General features: G+C 41.8%; 1 protein-coding gene across 4 annotated transcripts in view; it reads left to right on the top strand.

Annotated features, from left to right (window-relative positions):
- The window catches only part of TUBGCP5 (tubulin gamma complex associated protein 5), a 1,496,334-nt gene that overhangs the window by 1,229,389 nt on the left and 250,902 nt on the right, over positions 1–16,043 (top strand). For all 4 annotated transcript variants that reach the window (XM_033947661.1, XM_033947658.1, XM_033947659.1 and 1 more), the window contains one exon: positions 11,719–11,897. In XM_033947661.1, coding sequence (XP_033803552.1) covers positions 11,719–11,897 — 179 coding nt within the window. The remainder of the gene's footprint in view (positions 1–11,718; positions 11,898–16,043) is intronic.

The following is a 16,043-nucleotide window of genomic DNA, read 5'->3' as shown; positions in this document are numbered from 1 at the left end:
CCACATGAAGATGAGTCCGGTGCAAGCCACCACTAGGTTGAGGGAAGATGAAAGTACACAGAGGACACGGACTTGCGGCTGGAGAGATGGACATACACCGGGGACACAGACCTGTGGCTGGAGAGACAAGAGAGGACAGCGATCGTCATGGTGGACTCCATCATCAGACAAGTCGACAGTCACATAGCAGGAGGAAGATAGGATCAGCTGGTGACCTGCCTACCGGGAGCCAGGATAGAAGACATAGTGACACATCGACAGGATCATCGAAAGTGTAGAAGAGGATGATACAGCGGTGGTGATCCAAGTGGGAGACAAACAACATGAGCAACAGGAACTAGAGCAGAGAAGTACTGAAGAACAAGTTCCGGATGCTAGGAAGAAAACTGAAGACCAGAACACTGAGGGTAGCATTCTCAGAGATCCTGCCAGTACCCAGGGCCAATGAGAGGAGGCAGATGGAGCTGCAAGCAGTCAACATGTGGATGAGGCGCTGGTGTGAAGAAGAATGATTCCACTTCGTGCACAACTGGACGACGTTTTGGGGGAAGAGCAAGCTATTCAGGAAGGATGGACTCCACCTCAGTGGAGATGGAACTAGGCTACTTGCAAGCAACATCAAGAGAGAAATTGAGAAGTTTTTAAACTAGGAAGAAGGGGAAAGCCGACAGTCGACCGAGAGTTGATGGTTCGGGAACCGGTATACCCAGAGGATACCGTGCAGGAAAATAGCGGGGAAGAATCACCGGATCATAGGCAAAATAGAAATCCTGATGGATCGACAGGGACTCAAGAGGGAAGGAAATGCAAGAAGGTAATAGGCCACAAACTCAAGTGTATGTACACGAACGCAAGGAGCCTAAGGAATAAGATGGGGGAATTGGAAGCTCTGGCACAAAAAGATAACCTTGACATCATCGGCATCATGGAAGCATGGTGGAATAAGGAAAACATCTGGGACACTGTGCTACCGGGATACAAACTATACCGCAGAGACAGAGTGGGTCAAAAAGGTGGGGCTATTGCCCTATATGTCAAAGAGGGAATTGAGTATACTGGAGAGAACACGCCAGAAATGAAAAATAAGTTAGAGTCTCTATGGGTCAAAATTCCGGGAACAAATGGAACGGAAACGAAGATCAGCATCTATTACCGACCCCCATGGCAGTCCGAAGAAATTGATGGAGAAATGACGGACGAGATTAAACGCAACTGCAAGGTAGGCAATGCAGTTATCCTGGGTGACTTCAGTTATTCGAGGATAGACTAACATAGGTACCTCCAGCTGCAGTAGGGAGACCAAGCTCCTGGACACTGTAGGCAATTGCTTCCTGGAACAACTTGTTAAGGAAAATACGAGAGGAAATGCGATTCTGGACTTAATTCTAAATGGAGTACAAGGACTGACGCAAGGTAGAAGGGACGCTGGGAAGCAGTGATCATAATATGATCTGCTTCAACCTGGACACAGGGGTAAAACATCGATCCAAAACTACAGCTACGGCACTGAACTTTTGAAAAGGGAATTACGAAGGTATAAGACTCATGGTGTGGAAGAAGATTAAGAAGAGGATAAGCACTGTAAAAACCCTACAGCAAGCATGGTCCCTTTTTAAGAACACAGTCACCGAGGAGCAAAATCTATATATAACGCGGGATCCAAGAGTAAAAAACAATGAACTGGCGTGGCTCACTGTAGCGGTGAAGGAAGCGATCAAAGACAAGAAGACTTCATTTAAGGAATGGAAAAGGTCAAAAACGGATGAAAACTGGAAGAAGCATAAACATGAAAGCAGGTGCCATAAGGCGGTAAGAGGGGCCAGAAGAGACTTTGAGGAAAAAATAGCCAAGGATATATCAAGGGGAAATGACCCACAAAACAAGTGACCATGGAATAAAAGGAGTGCTAAAGGAGGAAAAAGCCATCACCAACAAACTGAATACATTTTTTTGCATCTGTATTTACCGAAGAGGATATACACAACATATCGGAAGCCGACAGGCTATACATAGGAAACGAAGACGGAAATCTGACAGGGTTGACGGTCAGTCTAGAAGAGGTATGCAGGCAGATTGATAGGCTTAAAAATGATAAATCCTCAGGACTGGATGGCATCCATCCGAGGGTAATCAAGGAACTGAAAGGGGCTATAGCTGAACTGCTTCAACTAATAGCCAATTTGTCGATCAAATTGGGAAGGATTCCGGAAGACTGGAAGGTGGCGAATGTTACGCTTATCTTCTGGAAAGGTCGAGGGGAGATCCGAGAAACTACAGACCTGTGAGTCTGACCTTGGTATCGGGAAAGATGATAGAGGCGCTGATAAAAGACCGCATCATTGATCAGCCAGCACGGCTTCAGCAAAGGAAGATCTTGCTTGATGAACTTGCTGCTCTTCTTCAAGGGAGTAAACAGACAGATAAACAAGGGTGGTTTGGTCGATATTGTATATTTGGATTTTAGAAGGCATTCAACAAGGTTTCACATAAATGACTATTTTGAAAAATTGCGAGCCATGGAATTGGTGAAATACTCACGTGGATTAAAAAATGGCTGGAGCATAGGAAACTGAAAGTGGGGGTAAATGGACAATACTCAGACTGGAAGAGTGTCACCAGTGGGATGCCGCAGGGCTCGGTGCTTGGACCCGTGCTCTTCAACATCTTTATAAACGATCTGGACATTGGTATAACAAGTGAGGTGATTAAATTTGCGGACGACATCCAGAGTAGTGAAGATGTAGAAGGATTGCGAAGACCTGCAACATGACATAAACACGCATGAGAAATGGGCCGCGACATGGCAAATGAGGTTTAACGTAGATAAGTGTAAGGTGATGCATATCGATAATAAAAATCTTATACACGACTACAGGATGTCCGATGCTGTACTTGGAGAGACCCCCCAGGAAAAAGACTTGAGAGTACTGGCCGACAAATTGATGAAGCCGTCCACGCAATGCATGGCGGTGGTGAAAAGGGCAAACAATGCTAGGAATGATTGAGAAGGGGATCACAAACAAATCGGAGAAGGTTATCATGCTGCTTTACCTGGCCATAGTACACCCTCACCTGGAATACTGCGTCCAGCACTGATCACCATACATGAAGAAGGACATGGTACTACTCAAAAGGGTCTAGAGAAGAGTGACTAAAATGGTTAAGAGGCTGGAGGAGTTGTCGTACAGGGAGAAACTGGGCCTCTTCTCCCTTGAAAAGAGGAGACTGAGAGGGGACATGATCAAAACATTCAAGATAATGAAGAGATAAGGCCAGGTTGGTCACCCTCTCCAAGGTAGAGAGAACGAGAAGGCACTCTCTAAAGCTAAAAGGGCTAGATTCTGTACAAACGTAAGGAAGTTCTTCTTCACCCAGAGTGTGGTGGAAAACTGGAACGCTCTCCAGGGTTTCAAGACAAAGTTAGACAAGTTCCTGCTGAACCGGAACATACACAGGTAGGGCTGGTCTCGGTCAGGGCACTGGTCTTTGACCAGAGGGCCGCCGCGTGAGCAGACTGCTGGGCACGATAGATCACTGGTCTGAACCAGCAGCGGCAATTCTTATGTTTTTATGGATGTGTCTAATTTTATTTCCCTTCTCCAGTCATTGGGTTTTTCATTACCATCTATTATCCCTTCCCATGAAAAAGGTCACGCATTGGATATCATTAGTTTTTTAGACCATACCATTCAACAGACTTCCATTGATGCTGTTCGTTGGCAGCAAGTTCCTTGGACTGACCACTACCTTGGTGAATTTTCACTCCCTATAGTTATCACACCCAACTCAAATTCTGCAGAAAAAAAAATCTCTTTTAGAAAGAAAATCCGCTCAGAATCTTTTTGGTCTCAAGTTCTAGCCTCTCTCCCTGGTTCTCCTAGGGAATACCCTATTGATGATAGTTGGGATAATTGGAGATCTTCTGCAGAATGCGCCTATCAATCCTTGGCACCAGTAATTACCAAAACAATTTCCCATGCTCAGAATGGTTTCTACCCATTGAATCCTAATACTGTAGGAAGTTAGAAAATAAATGGAAAAAAAATCTCATGTAGACATAGATAAATCAAATTGGAGAAGTGCAAATAGAAAATATAATTTTGAACTTAGGAAAAAGAGAAAAACTTATTACGGATGTAAAATAGCTACGTCCAATAATCAGAGTAGTATTCTTTTCAAACTCTCCTTTCAAAAATTCAACAATTACGACTACAAAACAAATGTTCTATTTTGCTTCAATTTGATTTATCTGCAGTGTTCAATCTAGTAAATCACAACATTTTTCTTCATTTACTTTTAGACATGGGTCTCAATCAGGTGGTTGTTGATTAGTTTTCTAAATGTCAACTGTTTCGTTCCTATTCTATTAACATTGAGGGTGACATTTCTAATCCCTGGTGGTCTTCTTGTAGGGTTCCCCAGGGCTCTCTGCTTTCCCCAATTCTGGTTAATCTTTATATGACCACATTGAGTACTTATAAGTTGTCAGCCTGGGAAATGTTTTTCACCTATGCGGACGATATCTTTATGCTGATTGAGATTGACTCGGATATCTCCAATTTAGCTTTTAAAATAAATCACTGTATTTCTAAACTTCAAGCTTGGGCTACGTCTGTCCAGATGAAGCTAAATGCAACCAAAACTAAACTTTTATGGTTAGGCCCAAAACTGGACTGCCTTCCCCCTATTGTATCTCTGGATTCTGGGGCCTCTCTGCAGATCAAGTTCTCCTTCAAGATATTGGGAGTCCTTTATGACTCCTCTCTTACTTTTAAGGATCAAATAAATTATTTGGATAAGAAATGCTTTTTCAGCCTACGAATGCTGAGGAAGGTTAGATCTCTTTTCCACCAATGACATTTTTCCATTCTGACTCAATCAATCATATTATCCTGGTTAGATTATTGTAATTCTATCTATTTTGGCATTACAAAGACTTGTCTCCAAAGATTAAAATTGATTCAGAATACTGCGGCGAAGTTGTTTTTTGAAAAAAGCGTATTCGACCATGTGATTCCTTTGTTTTGGGGCCTTCATTGGCTCCCGGTTTTTTTCAGGATCCAATTCAAATGTGCTTGCATCACTTTTAAAATCTTATATGGTATTTTTATTCCTCTTGTTCCTCTGTTGATTTTCCCATACAAGAGGCATTCAACAATTCAAACTCTCCCTCCCTTCCAGAAAAGGGATTAAAGGAGTCAAAAATTTTAGTAATTCTTTGGCTTTCAAATTTTCTCAATTATGGAATGAACTCCCTTTAACTTTGAGAAGCTCTAGTTTTTTCAATTCTTTTGCAAATCTTTAAAACTTTCTTATTTGCTAAACATTTTGAAAATTAATTCTTTGTAACTTGCTGTTGTTTTTTTAATACTCCTTTTTCCTAATTTCTGTTAACGGAGTCGAGCTCCCTTTGGTTGATGACCCGGTATATAAAGATAAGTTTTAGTTTAGTTTAGAGCATGAGGCTTTGGAAAGAAAACTGGAAGTACAATGGACTGATTAAGATGAAATTCCGTATTTACTTTGGGAGGAATTTAGGATGGGTGTGAAGAACCACCTTACCATGATGGGATACTGTGAATGGTGGGTCTGGCACCAATACTTGTAGTTTACTCACTCTATGGGCAGAGGTGAGAGAAATTAAGCATACCAATTTCCAAGTGAAATACTTGAGGTGAGTAGAAGCCATTGGTTCAAATGGAGGTTTCATCAAAGTGGCTAAAACTACATGTAGTTACCAGACAATCGGTGGCAGTTTAGAGGAGGTTTGGAATTGAATAGACCCTTTATAAATCTGGAAACAAAAGGATGAGAGGCCAGAGATATATTATTGACAGGAAAATGAAAAGCACTAATAGCAACGACCACCTCAACTCCTTGGCAAAATCATGCTTTTTCAGCCTTCACATGCTGAGGAAAGTAAGATCCTACTTTCGCCAAAAACATTTTGCCATCCTCGTCCAATCCATCACCCTCTCCAAACTTGACTACTGCAATGCCATTTACTTATGCCTAACAAAAAAATGTCTTCAAAGACTCCAGCTTATCCAGAATATTGCAGCCAAGTTGATCTTTGCAAAACACAAATCTGACCATGTCTCCCCTCTCCTATTCAATCTTCACTGGCTCCCAGTGATTTCCAGAATCCATTTCAAATGCTCCTGCCTGGCTTTTAAGATCATTCACGGCATCCTTCTTCCCCTAATCCCACTATCCTTTAACTCCTCGGGTCCTGACTCCACCAGACCCACCCAAAAATATAAACTATCCTTCCCCTCTCTACGTGGTATTCTCTATGCAGGTAAACTGGGAAAATCTCTTCTCTTCAAAATCACAGGTCTCTGGAACGACCTTACTATCCCGTTGCGGAACCTACGCTCCCTCCAATTATTCCACAAACAACTGAAAACCTGGCTTTTCTCTAACATATAACTTTATTTCCCTGCTTTTATTCCCTCTATTTATATGCTCCTGTAAATCTCTCTCCTTTCTCTTCTTATATTTTTAAGCTTTGTAAACCGTGCTGAGCTCCACTTCCGTGAAGAAGATGCGGTATATAAACTTAAGGCTTAGTTTAGTTTAGATAGTTATGGAGTTTGCCTATCACCACCCGAGGTCGTTGTTCTGCACTGGAACAAGGGCCCACATGATGTACCCGCTCAAAGCGTGCGGGCCCAAAGACACCAGCAGGGGTAATTTGTTGTTCAACCATGACTCCACAATGGAAAGAAGAACTAAATCCGCAATCGTTTCAGGTAATCCTATACAGCGTAGGTTCCCTTGACGCGATCGATTTTCCAAGTCCTCCAACTTATCTTGGCACTGACGCAGCTGAGTTGTTAAGGCTGCCACATCCAACGCCATCATGGTGGCCTCGTCTTCCACCATGGAAACTCTAGTTTCTAACTTAATGACCCGGGTGGAATTATCCTCCAGGAGCGACTCCAACTTCATGAGCTAGGAAGAGATTTGCTTCATTCGAGGTCCCAGTGCCTGGAAAATAACTTGCTGGAGCTCCGTCAACATCTCAGCCGTAAACATCGGGCTGGCTGCACGAGGCAAGTCCACCATTTTATCCTCTCCAGGTTTCTCCTTCTCTCAGTCTTTTTTAGTAGTTTTAGAGGACATAGCTGTGTGGGATTTCGCCAGGAATTTGTCCATATCAAACAGCAGTAATGAAGAAGGTAGTCAGAAAGCACATAGATTTCCTCTTAAAGTTGCAAGATGAGGAGTAGGGCTCTGGAGCCGGTGCAGAGCACTGCCATACAGCTCACAGCATCACTTGATCCCTTGACTAGCTGAGTTTAAAAAAGGTTTGGACAATTTCCTGGAGAAAAAGGCCATAGTCTGTTATTGAGACTTTCCATAGTCTGTTATTGAGACTTTCCATGGATCAGTGGCATGGAAAATTGCTACTGTATGGGTTTTTGCCAGGTACTAGGGACCTAGATTGGCCATTGTAAGGATGGGCTACTGGGCTAGATGAACCATTGGTCTGATCCAGTAAGGCTATTCTTATGCTCTTATGGCAAGACATGCAGCCATTTACTTCTTCCTCTTCTTGCTGCACAATCTCAGCACAGGAGAAGGGAGATCAAATGAACAGCACAGCCAATTCTTGTGGCTGTGCAGAATTCTGCAAATAAAGCACCGAATCCTGCACATTCTACGGAGATGAGGAATTCGGTGCAAATTCTGTATTGCTTATTTGCACAGAATTCCCCCAAAATAAGTATCCTGAAGGCAGGTAAAGACCATATTACCCGTCTAGTCTGCCTAACCATGCTTGCTACTATCCTTTCCTCTCCCTTAAAAATCCAATATGCTTGTTCCAAGCTTTCTTGAATTCAGAAACACTTTTCGTCTCCACCATCTTTCACCCCTTCCATGAAAAAGTATTTTCTGAGGTTATTGCTGCGTCTAGCCTCTTTAACCTTCATTCTATACCCCCTCATTCCAGAGTTTCCTTTCAACTGAAAGAGACTTGCCTTCTGTGCATTTAAGTCATGTAGGTATTTAAACGTCTCTATCATATCTCCCCTTTCCCACCTTTCCTCCAAAGTATACATATTGAGATCTTAAGTCTGTCCCCATATGTTTTATGACTAAGATCACCAACCATTTTAGTAGCCTTCCTCTGGACCGACTCCATCCTTTTTATATCTTTTTTAAGGTACGGCCTCCAGAATTGTATACAATATTTTAGATGAGGTCTCACCAGAGTCTTATACAAGGGCATCATTACCTCCTTTTTCCTTCTGGCCAATCCTCTCCCTATGCACCCAAGTATCCTAGCTTTTGCTATCACCTTTTGCTATACATTTTGCTATACCTTTTGCTATCACCTTTACCTTTTATGGATTAAGAACTGGTTAAAAGATGGAAAACAGAGAGTAGAGTTAAATGGTCAATATTGTCAATGAAGAAGGGTAAATAGTGGGGTCCCCCAGTGGTCTGTGCTGGGACTTCTTATTTTTAACATGAGGTCTGTTCAAAATGTTCCAGGACAGTTTAATTTGCACGCCAATGGAAAGTTCTTTTGAGATGCGCTAGGAGGCGTTGAGTGGCTTGAAACCTCATTAGTAACCTTTTTTCTTTTTTCTGTTTGTTGATATCTGTTGTCTTCTCTGACCTACAGCAGTTTTTGTGAAAGTGTGTTTTCATGATAGACTATTTTTCATCATGTGTGACCTCAATGAGCAGCACTAGAGCAGGTAGTTCAGTTTTAAATTGGGTAAGACAACTTCAGAAACTTATGAAATGTTGGCTTATGGGGAACATGTCATGAGTCAAGGAAGGTGTTGTGAATGGTATTCATGCTTCCAAAGTGGTTGTGAATCAGTGGAAGATGAATCGAAACTTTAAGATCATCAACGTCAACTGATGATGATCAGGTTGATCAAGCGAGGGTTCTTATGCGCGCTAATCGACGATTACCTGTTAGAGAATTGGTAGATGAATCCAACATCTCCATTGGGGATTTATCTTGTTGCGGAAAAGTTTGTTTCATGGTTGTTGACCAATGACCAGAATCTTCTTGAGCAAGCAAATGAAGAAAACATTTTTTTATAAAGTGATAACTTGTGATGAGACATGGGTGTACAGTTATGACATGGAAACCAAAGCTCAATCATCTTAATGGAGAACCAAAATATCACCAAAACTGAAAAAAGCTTGGCAAGTTCGGTCAAAAGTCAGTGTTAACAGATTTTTTTTTTTTTTTTTTTTTTACTGTTGCGGTGTTCTTCACTATGAATTTCTGCCACATTGACAAACTGTCAACCAAAATTACTTTCTGAAAGTATTGAAACGACTCCATTTGGAGGAATCAGTCCAAACTTTGGTGGGAGCAGTCGTGGTTCCTGCATCATGAAATTGTGCCCACTCATGTCGTCATCAATATTTGCAAATTTTGTATATAAAACACAATGACAGTCATCTTACTCTCCTGACTTGGCCCCTACTGACTATTACTTGTTTCCAAACTTAATCCATGCTGAAAGGAAAGCAATTCAACACTATTGAAGACATAAAGCAAAATCTGACACAGCAACATTTGGTGATTTTCTGAAGATGTGTTTAAGAACTGTTTGCAGAAGTGGAAACAACATTGAGAAAAGTATTGTAGGAATTGGAGTACTTTGAAGGGGACCTAATGGAACAAGTTGCAAGATTGCTTAATAAATTATTATAAAATCAATCATGGAACATTTTGAACAGATCTCATATTATCAGTGATGGGAATAACTAGCGAGATAATTAAATTTGCTGATAATACAACGTTGTTGAAAGTTGTTAAATTGTAAGAGTATTGTGAAAAATTGCAAGAGGATCTTGCGAGACTGGGCATCAAAATGGCAGATAACATTTAGCATGAACAAGTGCAAAGAGATGCATGTGGGAAATAGGAACCCAAACTATAGCTATGTGATGCAGGGTTCCATGTTAAGAGTTGCTGCCCAGGAAAAGGATTTAAGTGTCATCATTGAGGCTACATTGAAATCCTCAGTTCAGTGTGCGGTGACAGCTAAGAAAGTGAATAGAATGTTAGCAATTATCAGGAAAGGAATGGAAAACAAAGATGAGAATGTTGTAATGCCCTTGTGTCACTCCAGGGTGTGACCACACCTCGAATACTGTGCAAGTCTGGTCATCGCATCTGAAAGAAGATATAGCGGAATTAGAAAAGATACAGAGAAGGGCTACAAAAATGATTTTATAAATGGGACAACCTTCCTATGAGGAATGCCTAAAGCAACTAGTGCTCTTCAGCCTGGAGAAGAGTCGGCTTAGGCGAGATTTGATAGAGATCTATAAAATACTGAGTGGAGTGGAACGGGTAGATGTGAATCACTTTTTTACTCTTTCCGAACTACTAGGACTAGGGGGCATGCAATGAAGCTACTATGTAGTAGATTTAATACAAACCAGAGAAAATATTTCTTCACTCAACATGTAATTAAATTTGGAATTGGTTACCAAAGAAAATGGTGAAACCTTAGCATGGTTTTTAAAAAGTTTGGATAATTTCCTAAAACAAAAGTACATAAGCCATTTGGGGGAAATCCACTGCTTATTCCTAGAATCTGTTTTATTACTTGGGACAGATACTTGTAACCTGGGTTGGCCACAGTTGGAAACAGAATACTGGACTCAATGGATCTTTGGTTTGTCCCAACATGGCAACTCTCATGTTCTTATCACACCCAAGTCTTTCTTTTCTTTCATGCACAAAAGTTCTTCACCCCCTAAACCAGTGTCTCTCAAACTTTTCTTGCTCCAGCACACTAAAAAGAGCAAATGTTTTTCGCAGAACATTATAATTGAAATTATAAAATTGCAAAACCAACAATAAAATTAATTTATGAAATTAAAGTACATAGATTAGAATTGCTAATCAATGTGATGGATGAGCTTGTTTTTTGAGTGCAAATTAACTCAAAATGCGGCTTGATAGTCAACAAGCAAACACACATTTCATCATCCACCATCTGCAGTTCTCTTTTTTTCGATTTAATTTGTGTTATAGCTGAAAATCTAAGAAGATCCAAATGGTGGTAAAACTTTGATTTCATTGTTGCTCAAGTTAGGATAGCTATTGCATAAAAAGTAGAACTAAAATTACTTGGTTAGTTTTCAAGGATCAATCACATCTAAGAATAATGCTTGTCTGGATGATTGTATCCTTACGCATGCAGATACTCATAACATTGACAGACTTGTGTCATTTATTCTAGTGTATACTTATGAAGGGAATTTTTAAAAATAAAAGTAAAATTAAAAATGTAAAAATAAAGTAAAATTCTGGAATCTCTCATGGCACACCCAGAATCTCTTTGAAGCACATCACTGTGCCGCAGCACACAATTTTAGAGATACTGCCCTAAACGGTACCATTCCCTTGGGTTTTAGCAGCCCAAATGCATGACCTTGCATTTCTTAGCATTAAATCTTAGCTGCCAAATTATGTATGTAAGTGGGACACACCTGCTTTCAGTTAAGTGGATAATTTCACTTTAGATGCCCAATTGACACTTTCACAGGTGTAAGTACAGATACATGCTAAGTTCTAGCATTCTAAAAATTTACTCACATAAGGTATATGTAAATGCGGATGCCTAGATTATAGAATTGGCTTTTAAGTGTATGCAAATAAAACAAAATAATTTAAGATGTGAATATGTACTGTAAAATATTTGTTTTTCTTTCCCTTTGTAGAACTGGTAAACGCTGCTGAAAAGTCACTTGTTACAGAAGGACCACTGTTTGAACAAGGAATGGTTTTTAAGTTTGTATTGCAGAAGGAACCCATAAGACAACAAATTCATCGCATGTTCTTATTAAGGGTGAAGCTTATGCATTTTGTGAACAGTTTGCACAACTACATGATGACCAGGGTTTGTCATTCCACAATACTCTTTTTAAATTAAGAATTATAAAAAGAATATGCTGCATGTAAGGATTAGGACTCTACTTTGGTAAATAGTTTGTACTTTTCTCTGCTCTCCAATAATCCCTATGATGTATTTAGCTTTCTGTCCCCCCCCCCTGCACACACTCATACTGCACTGCTTTTTCCTTTGACCCTGTCAGAACCACAGTCTGCAGAATTCTGGTCCCATATATTAGTGCAAAGAAGGCTGTAAAAAGAATATGGGCTTGTTTCTATTTGGATCTTGCTTGCCTACATTCACCACTTACTCTTAACCCATTTTCCTTAAAATGATACATAAGACAACATTTGTGGATGTACAGGATACAGTTTTATAAGTATGCATGATCTATAAATTCATATAATTTGTTAAAATAACTTCAAACTCATCAACAGCTAAAGTGGAATATCAAACCTCATATTCTTATACAATACCACTTTATTCTGGTATCAGTGGATTATTTCCCTCTACCGGCCAGGACTTTGTAGGAAGCTTCAGAATTTCAGAGACTTAAACCCCTCCCCTTCATACCTCATTATTGTGCCAGTAACCCAGCTCCTCAGTCTTCCTTCTTACACATTTCTGCTTGTGTTTTATTTTGCATAGTTTGTGTTTTGTGTTCACGGTTTTTGCCCTCGTGCTGTGAAGGTTCCCTGCAGGGACATCCTTGACTGTGGGAGATCACAGACCTTTGGGAAAAAAGTCTTCTTCTAGGGGGTTCCCTGCTTCTCAGTAAGCCCCCTAGACAGCCTACACATCTGACCAGTGCTCAGGGACTGTTCCCTTGAGAGCTAGCTCACCCCATCTAGTAGGTAGAGTGCAGGCTGAGCAGTTCCGTGGAGGCGCAACCTGGATCGGAGCCAGACAGCGTTCCTCCACCAGGCATCTGCACATCATGGCAGAGGTCTCTGGCTTTGGTGGTCAGACTGGTGGGGCAATCAGAAGTGGCAAAGGATCTCTTTGTGAGCTGTTTTCAGTTCTATCTGCAGTTTCATTCAGCACATGTCATCGTAAGTACAAGCTACAGTGTTTCCCTGTCAGCACATGTTTCTGTGTCTACAAGCTAACAGCTTGAATCAGAGATTTGGGGGGTTCTTTAAAAGGGGTTTTTAGGTGGTTTCCCTGCATGCCCTACCCCTAACATCTCTGTTTTTGAGGGTTCTCTATGGTTTTCTCGGGCTATCTTGGATTTTTCCAGATTTGATTTTAAACCACATAGATGACCTCCCAGGGCAGGATGTCATAGATTCATGCCTCATTTGTGGTGGATGGTTATCAGATGTTCAGTTGTATTCCACATGCCCTGCAGCCCACAAAGGATGACAAGCTTGGCCGGATTTGGTACCTTTGACCTCCATAGAGGGTCCTCTAGTGCCTTCTGTCCCAACTCCTGTGAAAATGGCATTGGGAGGCCATGGGGAGTACACAGGCAATGCTATGGTGAAACTCAGGCTTGTCTTGAGGGATAAACCTGGTAAATCCAACAAACTGTCCTCAACTGGAGCGTAGGGGTCAGCTCCTGCCACGGAGGATGTGTTTTTCCCGGATTTTGTTGATATGCTTTATCGGGCATAATTTGAAAAAAAAGGTCTCTGCCTAGCTCCCTTCTTTTGGCCTCTGTGCCAGGCACAGGGATCCCTGCGACTGTGGTCTAGGGTCTTTCCTCTTGTCTCCCATAGGGGGTGCCAGCAGGTATGCAGGTAGTGCCCACGGTTGCGCCAGATTCATTTTTATACCTCTGCTTTTGCAGGAAAGTGCCGCAGCGGCTGCAGCTGTGGCAGTTCTGGTGGTTCTCCAGGATCCGGATCACTGCAGAGCCCCTGATTTGGGGCAAACTAGATGGGCCATTTGGCCATTATCTCCCATCATGTTTCTATATTGTGGCTAGGGAAAATTACTTATGAAATAATATTGGCAAGAAATCTTATGATCAGAGCTAACCAAAAGAATATTGCTGGAGTATGTAATTTATCATTGGATCTTAATAAACAGTAACATAGTAAATGACGGCAGATAAAGATCCAAATGGTCCATCCAGTCTGCCCAACCATACATGCTCCATAAATTAATTTTTTAGTTTAAATAGTCCTTTTTCTTAGATATTTCTGGATCAGAAACCCAGAGCCCTGCCCAGTAGTGTGCTTAGTTTCCATCTACTGGAATCTTCATCAAAGCTCATTCCAGCCCATCTTAACCATCCCAGTCATCGAAACCCTCCCCAGCCCATCCTCAACTGAATGTTCATATATAGGACACAGGCCATGCAAGCCTGCCCATTGTTCCTTCAATGTATACCCATTATTTTCTGATTAGAGATCCTCTGTGTTCATCCCACGCTTGTTTGAACTCTGTCACCGTTTTCTTCTCTACTACCTCCCTTGGGAGTGCATTCTACACATCAACTACCCTCTCTGTAAAAGAAGAATTTCCTAACATTACTCTTGAATCTACCACCCCTCAACCTCAAATTATGCCCTCTAGTTTTACCATTTTCATTTCTCTGGAATAGATTTTGTTCTACGTTAATACCATTCAAGTATTTGAACATCTGAATCATATCTCCCCTGTCCCTCCTTTCCTTTAGGGCAGGACTGCCCAAGTCTGGTCCTCGAGATCTACTGGCAGGCCAGATTTTCAGGATATCCACAATAGAAACATAGAAACATAGAAGATGACGGCAGAAAAGGGCTATAGCCCATCAAGTCTGCCCACCCTACTGACCCATCCTCTTAAGTCTATACCTAGCGACCGATATTCCAGTTCGACCCTCGTAGGGATCCCACATAGGTATCCCATTTATTCTTAAAGTCCAGCACGCTGCTGGCCTCGATCACCTGCGCTGGAAGCTCATTCCAATGGTCAACCACTCTTTCTGTGAAGAAATACTTCCTGATGTCGCTATGAAATTTCCCGCCTCTGAGTTTGAGCGGATGCCGTCTAGTGGCAGAGGGTCCCCTGAGAAAGAAGATATCATCTTCCACCTCGATACGTCCCGTGATGTATTTAAATGTCTCAATCATGTCTTCCCTCTCCCTACGTTCTTCTAGAGTGTAGAGCTGTAGTTTGTTTAGTCTCTCCTCGTACGAGAGACCCTTTAGCCCCGAGATCCTCCTGGTGGCCATCCGTTGAACCGATTCGATTCTAAGCACATCTTTACGGTAATGTGGCCTCCAGAATTGTACACAGTATTCCAGATGAGGTCTCACCATGGTTCTGTACAATGGCATTATGACTTCAGGCTTCTTGCTGACAAAGCTTCTACTGATACATCCCATCATCTGCCTTGCTTTAGATGAAGCCTTCTCCACTTGATTGGCAGTTTTCATGTCTGCACTGATGATTACTCCTAGGTCTCGTTCCGCCGAAGTACAAGTCAAAGTTTCTCCATTCAAGGTGTAATTTCTGCATGGATTACCGCTACCGAGGTGCATAACCTTACATTTCCCTGCGTTAAAGCCCAGCTGCCAGGTCGAGGACCATCTTTCCAATGTAAGCAGGTCCTGTGCCATACTATCTTGTAAATTACATTCCCTTACTATATTGCATAGTTTAGCGTCGTTGGCGAATAATGTTATTTTACCCTGAAGCCCCTGAGTCAGATCCCCTATGAATATGTTGAAAAGGAGTGGGCCCAGGACTGAACCCTGCGGTACTCCGCTGGTCACCTCCGATGTTTTAGAGAGGGTACCGTTAATCATTACCCTTTGAAGTCTTCCACTTAGCCAATCATTGACCCAAGTAGTTAGTGTTTCTCCTAACCCCATCGATTTCATTTTGCTCAACAGCCTGCGGTGTGGGACGCTATCAAATGCTTTACTGAAATCCAGGTACACGATGTCCATAGACTCTCCCAAGTCTAGCTTCCTTGTCACCCAGTCAAAGAAGCTGATGAGATTAGATTGGCAGGACCTACCCCCGGTGAATCCATGTTGATTGGGATCCCGTAGATTTCCCTCAGACAGGATCGTGTCTAATTTGTGTTTAATTAAAGTTTCCATGAGTTTACACACTATTGATGTGAGACTCACTGGTCTGTAATTCGCAGCCTCTGCCCTGCAACCCTTTTTGTGCAGAGGAATGACGTTGGCTGTTTTCCAGTCCAAGGGTACT

This window comes from Geotrypetes seraphini, chromosome 6, assembly GCF_902459505.1.
Source record: "Geotrypetes seraphini chromosome 6, aGeoSer1.1, whole genome shotgun sequence".
NCBI lineage: Eukaryota > Metazoa > Chordata > Amphibia > Gymnophiona > Dermophiidae > Geotrypetes > Geotrypetes seraphini.
Note: the sequence above shows the minus strand (reverse complement) of the source record. Positions and strands in the feature narration are given on the sequence as shown.